The 20,955-nt window shown below is 34.6% G+C and overlaps 1 protein-coding gene across 3 annotated transcripts in view; it reads left to right on the top strand.

Moving 5' to 3' along the window:
- The window catches only part of LOC149780585 (SNF-related serine/threonine-protein kinase-like), an 83,435-nt gene extending 64,547 nt beyond the window's left edge, over positions 1-18,888 (top strand). For 2 of the 3 annotated variants that reach the window (XM_089937702.1, XM_089937700.1), the window contains one exon: positions 51-18,888. In XM_089937702.1, the coding sequence (XP_089793828.1) occupies positions 51-1,338 (1,288 nt within the window). In that variant the 3' untranslated portion in view covers positions 1,339-18,888. The remainder of the gene's footprint in view (positions 1-50) is intronic. The other variant, XM_089937701.1, reaches the window with a different exon arrangement.
- Positions 18,889-20,955: the final 2,067 nt, after the last annotated feature.

Genomic DNA, 20,955 nt, shown 5'->3' with positions numbered 1-20,955 from the left:
GCATTTGAATATATAGTGATTTGTCCTGATGTGTTTCATTTTTTTTCCAGTATCCTAAGCAAGGATGCTGAGCATGCAGAGGAGATGAAGTACACTATGCCGAGTTTCGTCCAGTCATTGCTGTCACCACCTGGAACCCATCCCTCTCCAACCACATCGCGAACACAAAGCCCTGACCCACTTTCTAGGCGTAAGTGTAGTTTGATCCATGAGGAGTCACTGGACGAGGAAGCAGAAGATGAGGCAGACGAGGAGGAGGATATGGACACAGATGTCATACAAGATATTCGCATGGCTAAATCAACCGAAAGTCTTGAACAGTTGTGTCGAAAGTCAGGGACAAGTCTTACTCTTGAAGATTCTGAAACTGCTATTTTAAAAAGACCATTACTTTCTGTGGCAAGCTCACCTCAGTTACTGAACCAGATCAGTGAGGAAAATGAATCAGAAGAGGAAGACGACTATGTTCCATCAAAAATTCATTCACCAAGGATGTTAATGGGGCGCAAAAGCATTACTTCACCAGAAATGATACGTAAATATGAAGCAAAGAAGAAACGACGAGCTGGCTCTCGTGGAACAAGCTGTAGTAGCTCAGATGCTAGTGATACTGATGACACAGAGGGAAGGTCTCGTAAAGATAAACTGAAACAAAAATTTGCCCACCGTCGTGACAGCAGTGATCACTCCAGCGACACAGATGGAGGGCCAAATGGGCATGGAGGAGGAGGAGGAGGAAGTCATGGCAGGAGAGACATAAATGGAGAGCAAGGAGGCACTGAAGACCCTAAAGATCCACCACACAAGGACTCAAGTGATAAAGGCAGTGGTAATGGAAGCAAAGGCAAAAGTGGCAGCAACCATGGCTCTCAACATCATAACAGTCATATGCTAAAACAAGTTGAGCATTTGCAACCAGTTGTGAGTCGATTTAGTGATATAAGTTTGAGTTCTGCCACAGCTAATAGAAGTGTAAGTAGCCTGTCCAGCAGAAGTAGCTTTAAATATCTAGTAGACAAGGAGAGAAGTATTTTAGAATGTGAGCCAGATGAAACTTCAAAATGTGTTTCTAATTTAAATGACTTAAACTTAAAAAATTCTCAGTTTCAGCGAGTCTCCACAAAAGACTTTAGTATACTTTCAGACAAATCTACACTGCATATCCACTCTGATGAGATTTCCGTCTGCTCCGAAGATTGTCATCTTCAAAAGGGAAAGCATTGCAGAAATGGCCGTGTCAAAATCAAGATTGACCTCAATAGTAATGGATTCTGCAAGACAAGGAATAATAAATTAGTGCCAATTAAGATTGAGTCAAAGTGCTGTTCTTTAATATAGATCATATTTATTGAATTAGGTTGGAAGGGTATATTATGTCATTTGTATTCCAGTGTAGATTAGAGGAAAAGCTTGTGCAATCTCTAACCTACATGTTTTTGGAATTATGCAGAATTTCTGTAATGTTTGTTAAAAAAAATTTAAACTTGTAATTATTTTCTATAATATGAATAAGTATTGGTTCAGAAATTATTACTATTTCAGCTCATTGTTAAAAATGTGCACACTTTTGATAGGAACAAACTCTCTGTACAAAAAATTTAAGTACAAAATATATTTATGATTCTTGGTATTGTGGAAAAAAGATATAGAGTGATCAAAAAATTGGAGACAGTCTTGAACCAGGAAAGATAAAAGGGATGAATAACACCAATTATATACTTACCATATATACTTGCTTATAGGTAAAGCCCAACAGAACAGACCCTGATCTGCCATCACATAATGTGGCATCAGATCTTGGTCTATGTAGTTTGTTAGGAGTGATGAGTAGAACAAATGACATTGTTCTAGATCTGCTGGTGCTGGCATATTGTACAATGGCAGATTGGGGTTGGCATATTGTACAATGGCAGATTGGGGATGGTGCTGACAATTTTGTACAATGGCAGATGGGAATGGTGCTGGCATATTGTACAATGGCAGATTGGAGTTTGTTGTTTGCAGTTGGACACAACTTAAAAGCCATACATATGCTATTATTAATGTTCATGGAGTGCAGTTGCATAACAAATTTCAGGTTTTCCCCCCACCTGCACATTCAAAACTACTGTATGTACTTGCTTATAAGTCAAGTCAAAGTGCTAACAACAAAGATCCTGATTTGCCATAGCATAATGCACCTTCAGATCAGGGTCTATTTTGTTTATTCTACTGATAACTCCTAACAAACTGCACAGACCTGGATCTGCCAGCTCATTATGCACTGTCAGATCTGGGTCTCTGCATTTTGCAGTTGGACTCACAAGTGAGTAAGTACGGTAAATACTTTCTATTGTACAACTATTTCTGATATTTTAAATATGGAAGGGTAAACCCATAATCTGCTTTTCTAATGTAGTTTACACAAGATAATTGGGTTGTAGGTAATGGTTTACCATAATACTATGATGACTCTATTTGTTGTGACTAGCTCCTGCCCATTCATGATCATAGGGGTGGGTGGTCTGAAATGCTCATCTTTATTGATCACTGCCATCTCACCTCTGTCCACATTGGTTCGAGTCTCATGTTTGGCCAATGTGGGTATGTGAGAAAGTTTGCCATTAGCTTCCCATGGGTTGATTCTTACCACAGCTTTCCTGTGTTCTTCCTCCTTCAGTTATACAGGCCACCATGTATAGCCTGTCATGTGTCGAAAAATGGTGTTAAACCTTCAACAGCATGATCATAAAAGAAACAGTAAAGTTAAAGGTGATGCATTTTGAACCTCTGCAGATGGATTTCAGATATGTTGGTATACTGATCTGTTATTACTGTTAAAGAGTGTCAATTAAAATATGTGAATAAACTTAGGGCACTATACGTCAAAATCTGTCTGATCACAATCACTTTTCTATTTGAGTGTATATTCAGGCAGTTTTTTTTAACCAAAATGTAGGTAACTTACTCATAAATCTGCATGTAACCCCACATGTACAAGAAAATACTGGTTTGATGAAAGAGCCTGTAGTTGTAAAAAAATAATCAAAACTGTACACAAGTTGCACAAGCCCTTTTATATCTTGTTTAAGTACTTCACAAGATACAGTCACTTATGATTGCCTTATATTGTCAAAGAGTAGAAGATAATGATAAAATTAAGGTGGAAAAAGTATTCCGAGTTAAAATTAAAACAATAAACACAGGCATGACCTGTTTCTCATCAAACATTACAGAATGTATAGGAATAAAGTTTTTAATTTCATAGATAGTTTAAACTACAAGAAAATATAAAGGGGCCCCAAGTGGCCGAGTGGTCTAAAGCGCTCTTCATTACGGATCACTGCCATCTCACCTCTGTCTGCGTAGGTTCGAGTCTCGGATTCAGCCAATGTGGGTATGTGAGAAAGCTTGCCAGTAGCTTCTCGTGGGTCGGTGGTTCTTTCCAGGGTTCTCCCGGGTTCTTCCTCCACCATTAATACTGGCCACCATATATAGCCTATCGTGTGCGGAAAAATGGCGTTAAACCCTACAACAACAACAACAACAACAACAACAAAACATGATATTCACATTCATTATTCGCATATACTAAAACCATTTCATTTATATTGCAAAGAATTTCTATGTAACTACACAAAATTTAAAGTGAAACATGTTTCACACATGTGCAATAACTAAAAATAATCATCTCATGTTTCTGAATACTGTTAAGTTACAACCTGAAGTGAAGTGGAGATGTAACTGAGAGAGAAAACTTTGTACCTAATGCAGATCTTGAAATCTAAGCAGTGATAATAATGAATTTGTCAAAGATGACAGCATGATGAAGATGAATTTGTCAAAGACGACAGCTTGATGACGTTAAAATTGTCAAAGACAATAGCAGCAGGAGTTGCAGTAACAGCCACAGCAATATGCATTATAGGTAACTCCGTGGGGATTATCATCATTGCCATGATCTTATTAGTTTTATTTTTAGCAGGGTAATAACAAAAATAGTAAAAGTAGCTAATGTCAAACAGTTCCCCCAGCATTCTTTTTTAATATATGCTTTTTTTTTCCTCCAATATCTGGCTACATGGAACGTGAATTGAATGAGAAATTGTGCACAAAACCATTGAAATATCACAAGAGATGTGCAGTTTATGCTGACAGTACACAAAATATGCATGAAGACATACTTTAAAAACTTAAAGCAATGGACATCTGTTTAAGAGGTTATAAAATGTGTACCTTATAGACTGACAAGATTTTTTTGTGCTGCAAGAAAATATTATATCAAGTTGTGAACAATCTCAGATTTATTTCTCTGCTCGAAGAAAGTTCCTACAAATCTTACATTCAGCCGGGGTAAGCTTGACAAAACATAGGCGAAGTGTTCCCAAGCCCATCCGTTCATGTGTCCACTTGATTTGATGCATAATCAATATTGATTTAGAAAATGTAATTTTCTTAGAAAGAACTAAACCTTATTTTTTTAGAAGTTAAGTTTTCATCACTTTTCAGGAACAACCCCAAATAGATCTTGTTTGCTTCTATATAGCAGAAACCAAATATTATTGTCACCAAAATGGAAACAGCAATGCAAGAAGATAGAACTGACATTTTTCATGTTACTTATTTATTTTACAATGGTTTGTACATTGGATAGGGAAGAAGCCTATTGATGTAATGGTCAGATGGCAAGGTTAGATGGACTTAAGAAAAATGGTTTCCATACAATTATATTATTACCGCATGACAGATTTGGACCAAACTTTCTGGATAGCTTACCCTGAGGGATATGGGGAAAAAAAACGGTTGATTTTGGAGGCAAATTATTACTGTTCAATGACACTGTGACTGAAAGAAAAACAGTGGTTAACATCAGAGATCTGGACTAAAAGTTGATGGCTTGCACTTGGGTAAAGGAAGAAGCCTATCAGTTTGGGGGTTTAAAAAAAAGTCTGAGGATCATTGTTAGTGTGATAAATAGAAGTAAAAATAGTTTTCATCACAAAAAATTCAGTTCTTGACCATGTGTCTTCACCAAAGTTTGTGGATGTCATACAATTTAGGTAAGAAATAAGTATGTAAATCTTGGAGTTAAAAGGTCAAGGTCACTAATTAAACAGAGAAAATTTGCTTATACATGAAAAGTTCTAAACCATGTACCATGACCAAAGTTTACAGAGGACTTGCACTTGAGGTATGGAAGAAGCCTGTAGTGAGTTAGGGGCAGTCAAAAATCAGTTTTGTTGTAGCTCAGAAAAAATTAATTTGGCTTTTTGTGATGGCTTTATGGTTAATAAAGAAACTAATATTTTCTGGGGTCTGCAGGTTAAGAATGACTAGAGACCTGCAAGCCGTAATGAAGCCTACATAGAGAACTATTAAATAAACATGGCATAGTTGTATAAAATATGCTATTCAGTTTTTTACTTGCCGTCCATAAGGCAGAGCATAATGTTTTGTTAAGTTTTCCGGCCATCTGTCTGTTGCCAAAATGGTTTCCGCATAATGTGAGTTGTCTGCCATCTGTATGGTTGGGTTGCACTTGGAGGTAAGGAAAATATCTATTCATTTCAGGCTCAGAAAAGTTGCAAGTGATTGTCACTGTGAATGAAAAAAGGTTTCAGAGCACATGTGATTCAAGTTTTCCACCATTAACAGTTAGCAAACTTTGTTAATGGCTTGTACTTTAACTTGTAGTAAGGAAGATCCCTTTGATTTTGGACTCAAAAGGTCAGAGGTCAAGTCACTGACTAAAGAGAAATATGGTTTCTGTACAGTCACTTGAGTTTTTAATCATCTGTTGTTATTAAATCTTGTGGATGGCTTGTACATGAGGTCTGGAAGAACCCAATTCAGTTTTGGAGTCATAGGTTCAAAGGTCTTTGTGACAAAAGAATACAAATTGTTTCTGTACAACAGTGTAATTTCTACATCACATACCTGGACCAGACTTTGTGGATGACATCCTTTAGATGGTGGTGTCAGTAAGATAAAATGTTATGGTTACAGTGACTGATAAAGACAAATGATTTCCACACAGTAACATCAGTTTTACATTGCAGTCTTGGACCATGCTGTGTGGATTGTGTGCACTAATCTGATAGGGAAAAGAAGCCTGTTCATTGGAGATTCCAGAGGTCAAGAACATTGTGTATGAATGAAGAAAAATGGTTTCTGTGCAATAATATCAGTTATCTGTACAAAGAACTCTTTAACAGTGCATATATATAATGCGCCATTGATCTTTATCAGTTCATATCACATACGAGTTCATATCACATGGTCTGTGACCACTGTTATTTGAAATGTAGGTTTTTAAGTGGTTTGGGTTCCAATTAACAAAGTAATTAACTGTTAATTGTTTGATTGGGTAATTATAACCTTAGTTTTACCATTGTGCACATGTAGGCTATGTTTATGAGATTAATTTTATGAAAAATATAAAAGCAAAGATACCGTAAAAGAAGTGCAGAGGGAATCTCACATCATTTGTGTCTGAAGTCTTGAAGAGTATCATATTGGAAAACAACGCTTGTTGGGGGATTGAATACTTGTCACTTTATAGCAGTAATTGTTTTAAGAATGTTGAGTCCGACATGTTATAAGACCAGGGTAAAACATTGCCTACAAAGGAACCTATCTGTAATAGCCAACAACATAATGGGAACATTTTGGTTATAGTAATGGAGATGGCTGTTGAGTTTTATATATAGATAAGAGTAGGGAACGTCAAGCCCTCACTGGATATAAAGATTTATTAGGGGAGGTGACTTACAAAAGGTTGAGATGTATTTCAGAATCATATAGTGACAAGTTGCCACATTTTCTCAGAGCTCTCTTTTGGCATATGTGTAGTAGCAAAGGTGTAGGGTGACATTGAATTCATTGATCTGTATTTTTTATTGGGAAAGAAAATACCCTCCTTGAAATGGCCTATAGGTTTGGAGTTTATATCAGTATATCTGTAACAGCCATATTACAACTCTTTAAAGTTAGTATGACACTGAAATAAAGCCAAAACAAATAGCTGGGCAAATTAAAGTCCATCTGGTTCATTATTGCTAACTGAAGGGAAGGCAGGGGGCTTCAGTCATTGGTCTTTTTGTTTAATGAAAGTTAATGCAATAAGTATGCCTTACACCACCACACCACCTTTTTGAAGCAGTTTTTAACAGTGAAGCCTGAAACAGTTGAAGGTCTTTTCAGAATTGAGCAAATACTTTCTTCATAAATTTGTCCCAGACAAGTGGTGTAGGATCAGTCACTTGTCCTGCCAAGTATATCATTTGTCCATGGATTTATGTTAGCCTTAAAATATAATCAGTATTGTTGTGTTTTCATTTAGTATTAAGATGCTGTTATTTTACAGAACAGACGTTAGGAATTTATAGAAATATTCAATCCTTTTTCAGAAGAAAGTTATAACATTTAAAAGTTAATTTTTAGAAATAATGAGTTGATATGTAACAGTCCATCACATTTTAATCATTCACCAAAAAAATGTGACTACCTAATATCAATATCTCTTTCTTTTTTATTGCAATATATGAACTGAATACATGTTGAATATAATAAATGGAGATATTTTGTTTGTTCGATTTTTTAAAAATTTCGTTTTTTTTGCTATCATTGATTAGATAAAAAGTTCTCTAATAAATTTCATTACTGCTCATGATCATATCTATTACTGTTACAGTCATCTTTTAATGTTACAGTAGTTAACTCGATCAACAAAGGTCTATTTGACCTGCAAATATTAAATTTCCTTCCACTTCTTCGGCTGAAATGTCAGTTTCATTAGGTTCAGCCGTATTGTCACAGACATGAGTTGGGGTTTAATCTGCTCAGGAGTTAGCAATATCCTTGTTTATATAAAAGCCATTAGGTGAATGAGGCCAGCATCTCTGCAAACTCAATGACCTCCAGTGATCTTCACTGCCATTTGAGGCCAAAAAATAGACTTTGTTATGGAATGTTGGTACTTTGTATTACACTGCATCATAGATTTACAGGGTTTAATTTAGTACTGATTGTAGCAGATAGGTCTGTTTATAACCTTGCTGAAAGTGACAGTGTGTACATACATAATTTTATCATGAAAGTAACTCATTTGATCCATACAATGTGTACATACATAATTTTATCATGAAAGTAACTCATTTGATCCAGACAGTGCGTAAATACATAATTTTATCATGAAAGTAACTCATTTGATCCAGACATTTTGTACATATGTAATTACATCATGAAAGTAACTCATTTGATCCAGACAGTGCATACATACGTAATTTTATCATGAAAGTAACTCGTTTGATCCGGACAGTGTGTACATGCATAATTACATCATGAAAGTAACTCATTTGATCCAGACAGTGTGTACATACATAATTACTTCATGAAAGTAACTCATTTAATCCGGACAGTGTGTACATAAATAATTACATCATGAAAGTAACTCATTTGATCCAGACAGTGTGTACATACATAATTACATCATGAAAGTAACTCATTTGATCCAGACTGTGTACATACATAATTACATCATAAAAGTAACTCATTTGATCCAGACAGTGTGTACATACATAATTACATCATGAAAGTAACTCATTTGATCTAGACTGTGTACATAAATAATTACATCATGAAAGTAACTCATTTGATCAGGACAGTATGTACATACATAATTACATCATGAAAGTAACTCATTTGATCCAGACAGTGTGTACATACATAATTACATCATGAAAGTAACTCATTTGATCCAGACAGTGTGTACATACATAATTACATCATAAAAGTAACTCATTTGATTCAGACAGTGTGTACATACATAATTACATCATGAAAGTAACTCATTTGATCTAGACTGTGTACATAAATAATTGCATCATGAAAGTAACTCATTTGATCAGGACAGTATGTACATACATAATAACATCATGAAAGTAACTCATTTGATCCAGACATAGTGTACATAAATAATTACATCATGAAAGTAACTCATTTGATCTAGACTTTATACAAACTTAATTACTTCATGAAAGTAGCTCATTTGATCCAGACTGTGTACATAATCACATCATGAAAGTAAATCATCAGATCTAGACTGTGTACATACATAATTACATCATGAAAGTAACTCATTTGATCCAGATCATTTCTACCAGTAAATAAGAGTTAGAAAATTGCATTGACTGTGACTTGTTCTGCACATCAGGTTTAAGGATTTGCTCAGTCCATATGATTTTTAATTGAAATTACAAGCAAGATGTTTTATTAAGTAAAATAAATATAGTAGTTTGTTTCTTTTAAAAATGACTTTTTGCACATAAAAGAGAATGTTTGTTATAAATGTACAGTTTCTGTTTTTATTCTCGAATGAAGAGAAATATTGAATACTTTCCTTCTGTATATAATGATTTTACAAGTCAAAATGATTAGAAATGAGTGTTGGTTTGAAAATCATCTTTGAGTACTGTACCTTAAAATTATTTTTACATGATCAGAACCGTTTTTCTGATATTCAGAGTTCAAGACTTTTTGTGGGGTCTAAAATGCTTTTGCATCATGGTTGCGATCAAGCATGAATGTAGAGACCCGACAAAAAAATGCAAAAGTTCTCTATGCCATTTTTAGAAAAAAAATATACATGAATTATAGTGCTGACATTTTTATCTGATGGAAAAATCATGAACAGTGTTTATGAAAATAAAGACATTTACAGTATCTATGAAAATCTTTTCAGAATTTTTTCAAATTAAGTTCTTCATTGTAAGATGACTTAGTTTTCTTGCAGATACCTACCATATACACTTTCTTACAAATTGAGTCAACTGCAAACTGCACAGACCCATATCTGCCATTGCCAAATGCACTTTTAGATCTGAGTCTTTGAGGTTTGTTAGGAGTAATCGTAGAGAACAAACAACATATACCCTAATATGCTGGCAGTTTATGCAACCACATATCAGGGCTTATGTTTTTTGTGGTTGGATACAACTTATAAGCTAGTGTATACATAGCTGCTGTTTTTACTTCTTTGCTCCTGTTTAAAACATCATTTATGTTTCAAATTGTTTAAACATTTTGTTTCTCATAAAATTGTATGCTCTTAAATGTTTTATCTGTCTTCTTTGCTATCGGCTCTATCCCAGTCTTTGAAAGTTTGTATATTCAGTACAGAAGTCTTCATTTTCAGATAGAACAAATGAAGCACTGTCTGTATTATAAGATTTCAGTCTGGTGATGTAAAAGTTCAGTTTGTCACTTGTGAATGAATTTCAGCTATTGAAAAAAATAAAGAATATTTGAGTGTTTATACATTTTATAAAATACAGTGTACTGTGATGTTAAGTCATGTGTGAATGTTTTAAATTTGCCTCCTGTTTTAAACTCAGAGATTTTGTAAGTATTGTAAACTGTATGTTTATTTTAAAAGGTTGTTAAAAGCTTTTTTCATTGTTTGAATTTTAGAATGTCCCTGCAGACAGAATAATAAGATTTTCTATCAGTTTTCTCCTGAACATGTTTTTGTATGAATTGTGTAGATTTTCTAATTTTATATGTTATGATGTTGTAGTCGCCAGTGCAAATGAGATGACTTCAACAAACTTTTAGCTTTTAATGCAGAATTTGAGTTTATGTTTTCCTTGTTATATTTGCTGGTGTAAATATTTGTAACCTTTGAGTTTAGTGTCAGTTATCATTGTTTGCTGCATGAAGCCAGTTACTGCACAATCATTACTTATTCTTGTCTGTACACCGTGTGCATAAAAAGCACAAGACAAAGCTGACATTGAAGCTGAGGAACATTTACATTGGCAGCTTTCAAAACTTTGCACAGAACCAAGTAATGATCATACATTAACTGGTTCCATATAGTAACTGGTACACACCCTCTGATGGAAAACAAAAACCTATTTGCTCACATATAAATCGCATCCAGCTGAGATCAGCATAGAAACAGATATGTCCTCACATAATGCATTGGTAGATCATTGTCTGTACTTTTGCTTACAATCATTAGTAAAACAGTGTAGCCCCAGCCCTGATGGGGCTATGGCTATTCAGGGTCTGTGCTGCTGATACTTGGGTGCGCATGATACAGTACTTTTTCACTATAATGTTATTCACATGACCTAAAGGGACTGCCTTATCCAAAAGTACCTTAGAATGACTGTTGATTACTAAACGCTGGATACTAGATGTAAGAAATTGTGCAAACTACACTAGGTACAAAGCAATTCATGGCACATAATTACTTGTTTTCATAATTTTGTATAAAATGAACACTCATGTAGGATGCTATGTTTTAAAAACAGACCATCCATAACCGAGTCTGCACTTTATGTTATCCTACTTGACAGTGAGTTTAAAACAGCCAATGATATTGCAGCAGCCATTAGGCAGTGGCAAGACTGAAACGGTTGTTGCTTACCTGGTCCTACTGATGATAGTAAATTTAGCCAGGACACCTGGCTAATTTGGCGATATCTTGAGCTATATTGAAACTACTTTAGTCATGATCGCTAGTAATTTCCCATACTCAGATCATACATACCTTAAGAGTGCAAAATATTTGCTGATATTTGTGGTCTGAGTGTGGGAAATTACTAATTATCCTGAATTATCTAGAGCAAGGAAGCAACCTTTTCAGTTGTTCTTTTAGTTTTGTGCCTAAAATCCTCAGGATGTCTTATATCAGGTACTTTGCATATGTGCCATAATTTTTGACCATCACTCGTTACTAGACATAATGTGTAACTGTCTAAATGTCGAAACAGCGTATACAAATAGATGTTTGTAAAGAGTTGCATGACATGCTGTAATATTGCAGTGATTTATCCTGATGCATATAGATAGAAAATTATGAAGAACACAAACATCATCTCAAGTTTGAAATTGTTTTTTGTCAAGTCCACATTAATGGGAAGCAAGGCATGGCTTCAGTCAGTTTCTGGCAATGCTGACAGTTTCAACAATTTCTTATGGTTTTGATTAAATCCTTTAATTTGCAACTATTTCCTACAAAACTATTTCCTACAACCCTTGTTAGATTCTCATCATTCCTGTTAGGTCATAATATGAAGCTTACAAATTCATTCTGCAAAATGTTTGCCAGTTGGGGAGGGCAGTCAAGGTCACAGTCACAAAGAATATGTATTATGTTGTGGTAAAAGCTTTCTCATTTTGCTTTTATTTCCTAAACCCATTGATGGATTTTCTTCATAATTGGGATGAATCATTATGGAGCTAACTAAAGGCAATTTATGGTTTCTCACCCCCTTGACCTTCAGTTTAAGGTCACATTCGTAGAAAATTAGTATTCCAGTTTAGGTTGTGTTTTTTTTTAAATTTTATTTGCTTATATTTCCAAAACCTCTTTGTAGATTTTCTTCATTCTTGGGATAAATAGTCATGAAGTAAAGAAAATTCATTCTGTAAAAACATGCATGCCTATTGTACCTTTCGGATCAAAGTCAGTCATAAAATTTGCATGAAGGTTTAGGTTAAAGTGGACTTTTTGGTTTCCCTTTGCTTATCTTTCCTTAACCTTTGAAGGATTTTTTCATACTTGGGATGAATTATTGTCACGCTAAGACAGTTTCAATCTGTGATATGCTTGCTCATAACTTTTGACCTATGGGTCAAGGTCACACTTTATAGCAATGCTTTTTTGTTTATGTACTTGTCATGCAAGCCCTAGTCTTTGTGTTTAAGGAAAAAAGCTTTAAGGTTTTGACATATTTGCCTGTTTGTACAAGATCTGCTGTTACATGAAGTGTGGGCAAATCAGGTTCCCACTGTTTGTTCAGCATATGAATTAACATGAACAACATTGACTCTGATCTACCTACACATTATGCAACAGATCTGGGCATAGACTGTTTGCAGTTAGGTATGGGTTTTACAATGGTAAAATGCAGTAGATACATTGATGATTAGTGATTATTGTATGCTGGTAATGGTCTGTGATTTTTTTAATTGTTATTTTCTCACTGAAAAAAACTACAAGTAGATACTGAACAGGGGAAAATATCTTATATCATCACTTTTGTACTGGTCTGGTCCAATCCCATCACTCTGTTTTTGTGAAGCCTCATCTACCTCCACTGAGGGATGCTGATCATTTCTGGTATTCTGTTCAAGGAGGAGTAGATTATAGTGAAGGTTTCAAAATCTGGATAAAGCCCCCAAGGGAGAAGGAGGTGGGGCTCAACAGTCTTATTTTAGTAGGTAATATTGACTCATTCTTATAAGTTGAACTCCATCAACACTGACTGAGGAGGGATGATCATATTTGGTGTGATGTTTCAAATGAATTAGCAGATGACAGTGAAGGTGTCAGAAAACGATAGAGTGTGGGTCCAACGGTCGGTCACATTTTTATTGATAATATGAATTCATGTCACAGTAACTCCATCTGCACTGTTAAGGTAGGGTGATCAAATTCGGTATGGCGTTTCACTGTGATGAATTAATGATGGCAAAGACTTCAAATCCGGAATGCAGGCTTGGGGATGGGGGTGGATGGAAATGGGGATAGAATGGGTGTCAGAAATTAAAAAAGGCATGGATATATGTAATTACTTTTTCTCGTGTTTAATTTGATAGAATATTCAATTCATAATAATTGGCATGTTTCTTTATTTTTAGCAATTGTTCATTTATTTTATTTGATTCTGCATGGATAAATTTTTACCATATATGGCTAAGTTAATAAAATTGTAAAGCCCAAATATGGCAGAAATGCCTCATATCCAGTGATACATAAAATGACAAATGTTTGTTGAATTCAGTATAGGTATGGATTTTAACAAAAAGTGCAGTTATATCCAGATGAACAAATACAAATGTGTAATCTGGATTAAATTTACTTATCTGCTATATATATGTGGCTTGCATAAATTAATGTCATAACTTTATTACTTTGCATTCTGCATTCAAATGTTTTGCAGATGAAAAATATATGTATTCTGCTGCAAAATCACTTTTTTCAGTTTTTTTATTAATTTTTTAATTTTTAAAATATTAAAATGTTAAATATTTAAATATTAAGTTTCTGCTAGGTTTTGTCATTTTTGCAATAATAATAGATTTTACTCACTGTAAAAATCATTGAAGAAGTTTTAAAGTATTTAATTCAAGGCTAATGTCCTATTTTTTTTTTAGCTTTCTGTCATCAGTTTTTAGCACATGAAACCCCAGTAATATGTAGTATTCTTCCATCATAATTGCTACAATTATCATATTCATTTGATGTCTCTGCACCATACTTGTTGCCTATAAATATGTAAATTTTTCAAACATGCTTGCAGAGCTTGTTCTAAAAGGTAAGATAGCTTCCCATACAAAGGATTTTTGTTGTTATCAGTATCTTACATAGATTTCATGGTGTGATGATAATTTAGATTGTTATGTAATCAGTCTGCTTCCATTGTGATAATTGACAATATGGCTCATTTATTGTAGTATATATATATGTACACTTTTCTAAAAGGAGCAGGTCTCTGTCCACGTTATGTACATACTGGTTTTTCTTTTCTGTAAGTATGTATATAAGTTTGTACCTACTGTTTTTTCCTGTAAGTATATGTTCAGTGACAAGTCTATTGAATATTATAAAAATGCAAGTTGGGCTGTTCATACCTTCACATGCAGTGATTATATATATAGCAATGTTTGTAGACTCCTTTAATATAACATCTACCATTGTATTGATCTTTTTTAAAGCTCGAATTGTAATAGATCAGAAGAATTTATGGCATGTTTGGTTTTCTGTCATCTGTTAGCACAAGTGTGTTGTCCCTTCTCCAAAATTACTTGGAGGATTGCCATGAAACTTTTCAACACACATTCATCCCAAGGTCTAGTTTGTCCTAAATGTACATGGTGCTGCGCAGACATCCTGCATGAATGCCACATCAGCCAGCTTGAAAATTGTTTTATTGCTATTCCTCCTGAATGGACGGTGATATATACCTGGTGTTTTTACTAAACAAGTTCTTATGATGTTGATCCAAAATACAAATGGTGCCAGACTGACATTAGTATGGCTGTCCTGTCAACTGTATTGACCATATAGCTCTTCACAAAAAGTCACATCAGTGTGGATTTTTTTCATTTGTAGTCTTATGTTATCTAGTTGGCCCTAAATAAAAATGATGCTGATCTGACATTCAGTATTGCCACACAGGTGTTATCGTAAAATCTTATTGATAATCTTCCAGAATGGATGGTCATAGCAACATGGATTTTCCACCCAAAAACATTTTGTGAACTCAAGTTGGTCCTGAAAGGAAATTGTGCCTATCTTACCTCCAGAAGTGGCCAACACTACGGCCGTGTTGAAATTCTTGTTTTCACTGTTCCTCCTAATTTGATTATATCAACATGTGGTTTTTGTGAAAAGACTTTTTACTGAGTCTTGATGGCCCATAATGACAATAGTGCCAATCTTACATCCAGTATGGCCACCCAACACTCAGCAGTTAAAAAGAATTAATATGCTTTGTTTAGATTCTGGAAATTCTTTTTGACCAATATAACATCATCCCATTTGAGGGACCTTTCTTATTTTTGTATGTTTTCTTCTCCCCCCCCCCCCCCATTGCCATACGTGTATGCAAGAATCTGTATTCAGAATCTGATTATTTCATAAGTCCACATATTAGGAGTACCAGGACATTTCAGCTTTAGATAATATAAGCACAGTGATGTATGGGTAGTATGCCTACTTCTAAATCCAGATACTAGACCGGTGTGAATTGAAATTTAGATAATATAAGCACAGTGATGTATGGGTAGTATGCCTACTTCTAAATCCAGATACTAGACAGGTGTGAATTGAAATTTAGATAATATAAGCACAGTGATGTATGGGTAGTATGCCTACTTCTAAATCCAGATACTAGACAGGTGTGAATTGAAATTTAGATAATATAAGCACAGTGATGTATGGGTAGTATGCCTACTTCTAAATCCAGATACTAGACAGGTGTGAATTGAAATTTAGATAATATAAGCACAGTGATGTATGGGTAGTATGCCTACTTCTAAATCCAGATACATGTACTAGACTGGTGTGAATTGAAAATTAAAATCAATCTGATGGAATTGTATGCGGATTAAGAGCCAGCTTTGAAAAGTGGATGGTTTTGGTTTATCTCTCAGTTCATCGGATAACTCTAACGTTCCATGCATGGCCAGAGGAGTTGCCCATTGTGCTTTTTATTCTTCACTTTTTTGTTGTTTGTTTTCAGACATATTTTGCCTATGAGACCTATTTCTGAATTAGAAAATTACTTTCTATTGTAAGCAGATTTAAATATTTTTTTTTTCTTGTCAGTCCACATCAGTGCGAAGCGAGATATAGAAGTCAAGTTTCCAACGACGGCAGACACGTTGGTGATATCAGCAGTTTGTTAAGATTTGGGGTAAAGTTTTATTGGCGTATATTTCCAAAACTTCATCATAGATTCTCGTCATTTGTCATGAATGATTATGAAGCTAAGACAATTCATTCTTCAACAAGTTTTTGCTTGCCTCTTTTACCTTGAGTTCTTGGTCCCGTTCATAAAAGATTTGTAGTAAGGTTTTGGCTAGAGTTTTTCGTTTGCTAATTGATATATTCTCATCATATTTGGCATAGACAACTCGTTCAACAACACACTTGCACGCGCCTTTGACATTGGGGTCAAGGTCACAGTCATAGAAGAGTTGTGTTATGGTTTTGGTTAATATTATTCATTTGCTTATATTTACTAAACCTCGATATATATATATTCTTCTTACGTAGGATGAATCATTTTGAAACTAAACGATTCATTCATTTACATGAACGCTTGCTTCTTTACCCTGGAGGTCCAGGTCACGGTCAAAGAAAATTCGTCAAGGACACAGTCGTAGAAAATAATCTTTGAGTTTTAAAAATGTCATTTCGTTATATTTGCTAAAACCCATGATGGATTTTCTTCACACATTGGATGAATCATCTTGAAGCTATGCCAGTTCATTCTGTGGCTTGTTCAGTCTTCCCGTTGGTGCTTGGAGTCAAGGTCACAAGTTCTACAGTAGTGCTTTGATTGTGGGCTCGACGTTTCTGGTATCTAAACATCTTGTTACTTTATTGCATTGTAATGTAGATGTTAATACCAATCATGCAGTAGATTTATAATAAAACCCAAATATAAGAGCCTAAACATTGAGTACTGGTAAAGACGAAAAGAATTATGCAAAAAATAAAAGAAACAAGTGACTTGTTTTCATATCTGACCTTATGACGATGAAAACAAATGCTTTCATCGCATCAAAAACAACAACAAAAAATTCCCGACAACTTGTACAGACAAGAAAAGATAACCATGGATTTAACTTTGGATTAAGTTGCTATTGAGTTATAACGAAAGACTGTAGGGCTGATGAGAACAATCATAAATTCTTCGTTCTGATTACCATGGAAATTGTAATAAATAATTTGGCCAGTGTCTCATCTTCATTTGATATACCATGCATATATAATCGTATACATTTTAATTGCATCTTATTTTTTTTATAAACTTGTGGAATTATTCTAGAATATTATTATTATTATTATTATTATTATTATTACACCTTGCAGTTATCCAGTTTCAAACACTGTTTAGTGGGACATTTTTCACAAATTTTATTTTTGCAGTTTCAGCCGTTGTCAGCTTAGCGCAAAGTTGAAAAGATCACGATGATCAACACTTCTCAAATTCTTTTTATTCCTCATCTCTTTAGCTCAAATGAGATAATATATGTAAGCCTTTTACATGACTGAATGCAAAGATAAACCTGCATGAAAAGTTCCCAGTATACAGTTACAGGGCTGAGGCAAGATTGGTAGATAACTTTATTCTTTCTATAAATGTAGGATTCCTTTATGTGTGAGTTTTCAGGGAAGATGGAAAAACCTGTATAGTTTGAATTATTTTGGTATTCGACGTGTTTTTAGAGCTGTCTTCGGTATAGTACAGTGTGTTGGACTTGTGTTCCTTAAAATTTGACAAATGTAGAGCAATATGTATACCTATAGAATGTTGAGAAGTTTGTAGATGCTCGAAGAATGAATATGATAGTGTTCTGGCCCAAATATTTTAACACTTCTGATCAAGTTACTTTTTAACCAGAAATTCTCTTGTATAAGGTCATTTATTCCATGGATGTTGTAAAGATTCATCCAAGATTTTATCACATGTATCCCTTTTGTAATCTTCACAAAGATATTTGTAAAAAAAAAACATGAAATTAAAAACTTGTAACAATTGAATGTAGATTTACTCAAGAGAATATTTATTTTTGGAGAGAAAAAAATACAGAAATTTGTATTGTTCATACATTTTTTTGTAACGTCGTTGATAATCAGCCGATTTAAACCAAATATGTATTCAGAAAGTTTTCATGACCATGAAGCCAGGCTTCGATTTTTGGGAAAAGTAGTATAAACTCAAGTTGAGGTCTAAAAATGTTATCATTCCTCATATGTACACAAAAAAGCTAGAATTCTAGAACTGTAAGATTGGTGTATAATACCTCTATTTCCACTTATTGCATCCGTGATTGTTTATAATATAGACTTCGAATCTCGTTTTTATTTTTGGATTGGGGTTTTGAGCTCGAGTCCAAGTTTCATGCTCCAGTTGTTTTAAGGGCTTGGCGTTTTACACTTTATGTTTCCTGATAGTAACGAATGAATCAGTCCAGTAACTGGCACATACTGCAACTTAAAAGTGCTCCGATACTCGGCGGGCATTCTCAAACCGTACATAACGGGGTACTCAGACCTTCATATGGATAACGGGGTATTGTATAACGAGATGTAAACAAACATGTAAACATTGCGAATAACAAAAGTTATGTGAATAATGAATATTAAAAAATAATAGCTAATTTTGAATGCCTTTTTTGTCTTAACTGCGTCAGTATGGTGAGACGTAGATATCCCTTTCTGCTAGTGATAACGGCGTCATCATGGTGAGACAGGGTTGGGGGGGGGGGGCATATAGAAAATGTCCTCATGCGGTCCTCCAGGTGGTTTGAGACCCCTGCCATAGATTTATAAGAATGGTACTAACAGCTGCCTCGCTTGGCGCTCAGCATTAAGAGGTTCATGTTACAAATGGTCGGCCTGGTGTCAAGATAATGCGACTGGGTGGGACATGATGCTACATGTCTGCGGCATTATGCCTCAGTGCTAGACATCACTATTAACTGCCTTACTGCAGACATCGTGCCTGTATGAATTGTTAAAGCTACGTTAAAAAAAATTATCTCACAGACACTCATTTTTCGTAACAAAACAATTAAAATCATTAATATTATAATTATTTTCACAAAGTATTTGTAACAAATTAATTTTGAATATTACGATTATATTTATATTTAAAATCCCTTAATTGCATGTTTGACACGTGCCACTTATGCCAAAGTGGTGGCCAAATGAGATGTTGTGAAAGATATTCAGACAAAATGTAACTTTTGGTAAAATTTTGGATTTACTTAGTAACGTACGTTAATGTGTTAAGTGTTTGTATTCCTTTGTAAGACTGCGAATCGTCCTCATATTTTCACTAGAGCAGTTTTCTGTTTAAATTTTACGTAATTTATCAAGTCCACTAAATATTTCTCATTTGTTGATGTTGTAATGACCTTCTCTGATAAATTTCTTACCCGCGTGTTGGCATCCCACTCCAGATTTCCCTTTCTAGTGTAGCTAGTAAAAATTGTAGGTTTCCATGTCAACACTTCTTTCTTTTTATGAGTGAGTAGCTGTCTGATGTCAGCACAATGTTTTTCACAGGGTGTCAACTGTTTGTCATCCCATAGGTTTTTTAGATTACAACTTGTAAAACAACAGTTAACATACAACTAACAAATTCTTTACTATAAGGTACTGGCCAGTAAAACAACAGTTAACATACAACTAACAAATTCTTTGTTATAAGGTACTGGCCATTCGGGGGGGGGGGGGGCTGCGATTTTCTTTTAAGCTGTGCTTTTTTATTTTCTTCAATCTCAAGAAAATATTGTTTCAAATTATGTAATGAATATAAATTGTTGTTAATTTGCTGTAGATATAAAATGTAAATCGAGATATGTTGTCCAACTATTAACAGATGGAAATGTAAATAAAAAAATGCCGGGCTCTAATCCCACTACATTAAATAGCAGGTCCCTAATATCATTACGATATACCGGGCTACGTATCGTGATATGTTCAGAAACGCCTCGGTGCTAACCTTGTGATACCCATCTCTACCTTCTGACGGTCATAATGGCGCATAAGGTGGGTATTCTTGGCAATTCTCGACCTAAATGAAAATAGTACTGCTTGGACATCTGGAATCCGGGTCACAATTAATACTTCCAGTTCAGTACCCACGAATGTAGTTCTAGTATATTTTTAGAACATTTTTTCCTCTCTCAATTTGGTAGTGATAGAAGAGTTTTATTTATGCATTTTTGGTAGGGATTTAAAGGTAACTGTTTATTCTTGATAATATGAGCTCAGGGTGTTGTTGTCTGTGTGTATTTCGGCGACAGTGCGCAGTGAGTAATAAGGCCTTGGTGATGATCCGGAAGTGAAATCTGTGTTCTGTTTATATGCTGCTATACTGACAGTCCAGCATTTAAAAAAAGAGCAGGACAACCTTTGACGAGAACTTCACCGTGAAGTCATCTTTGAAGGTATTTTAGATTAACATATGATTTTTGTATTGATTGTCACACAGTGGAAAGGTCAGTATTGATAAACAAATGTGGAGAACATGTAGTAAAATTAATTGTGTTCTATGTCCATCTGGTAAAGCCGCCACAGTGGCCATCTTGAAAATCTTGCTATCACTACTCCAGATGAATGAATGGTTATATCAATATAGGGTTTTCACTGAATGACTTTTTATAAGGTCTAGTCTAGTTTGCCTTGAATGAAAATTATATATATATATATATATATAT

This window comes from Sinohyriopsis cumingii, chromosome 16, assembly GCF_028554795.1.
Source record: "Sinohyriopsis cumingii isolate HCF-2022 chromosome 16, ASM2855479v2, whole genome shotgun sequence".
Classification (NCBI taxonomy): domain Eukaryota; kingdom Metazoa; phylum Mollusca; class Bivalvia; order Unionida; family Unionidae; genus Sinohyriopsis; species Sinohyriopsis cumingii.
The sequence above is the reverse complement of the archived record's forward strand: the minus strand, read 5'-3'. Positions and strand labels throughout refer to the sequence as shown.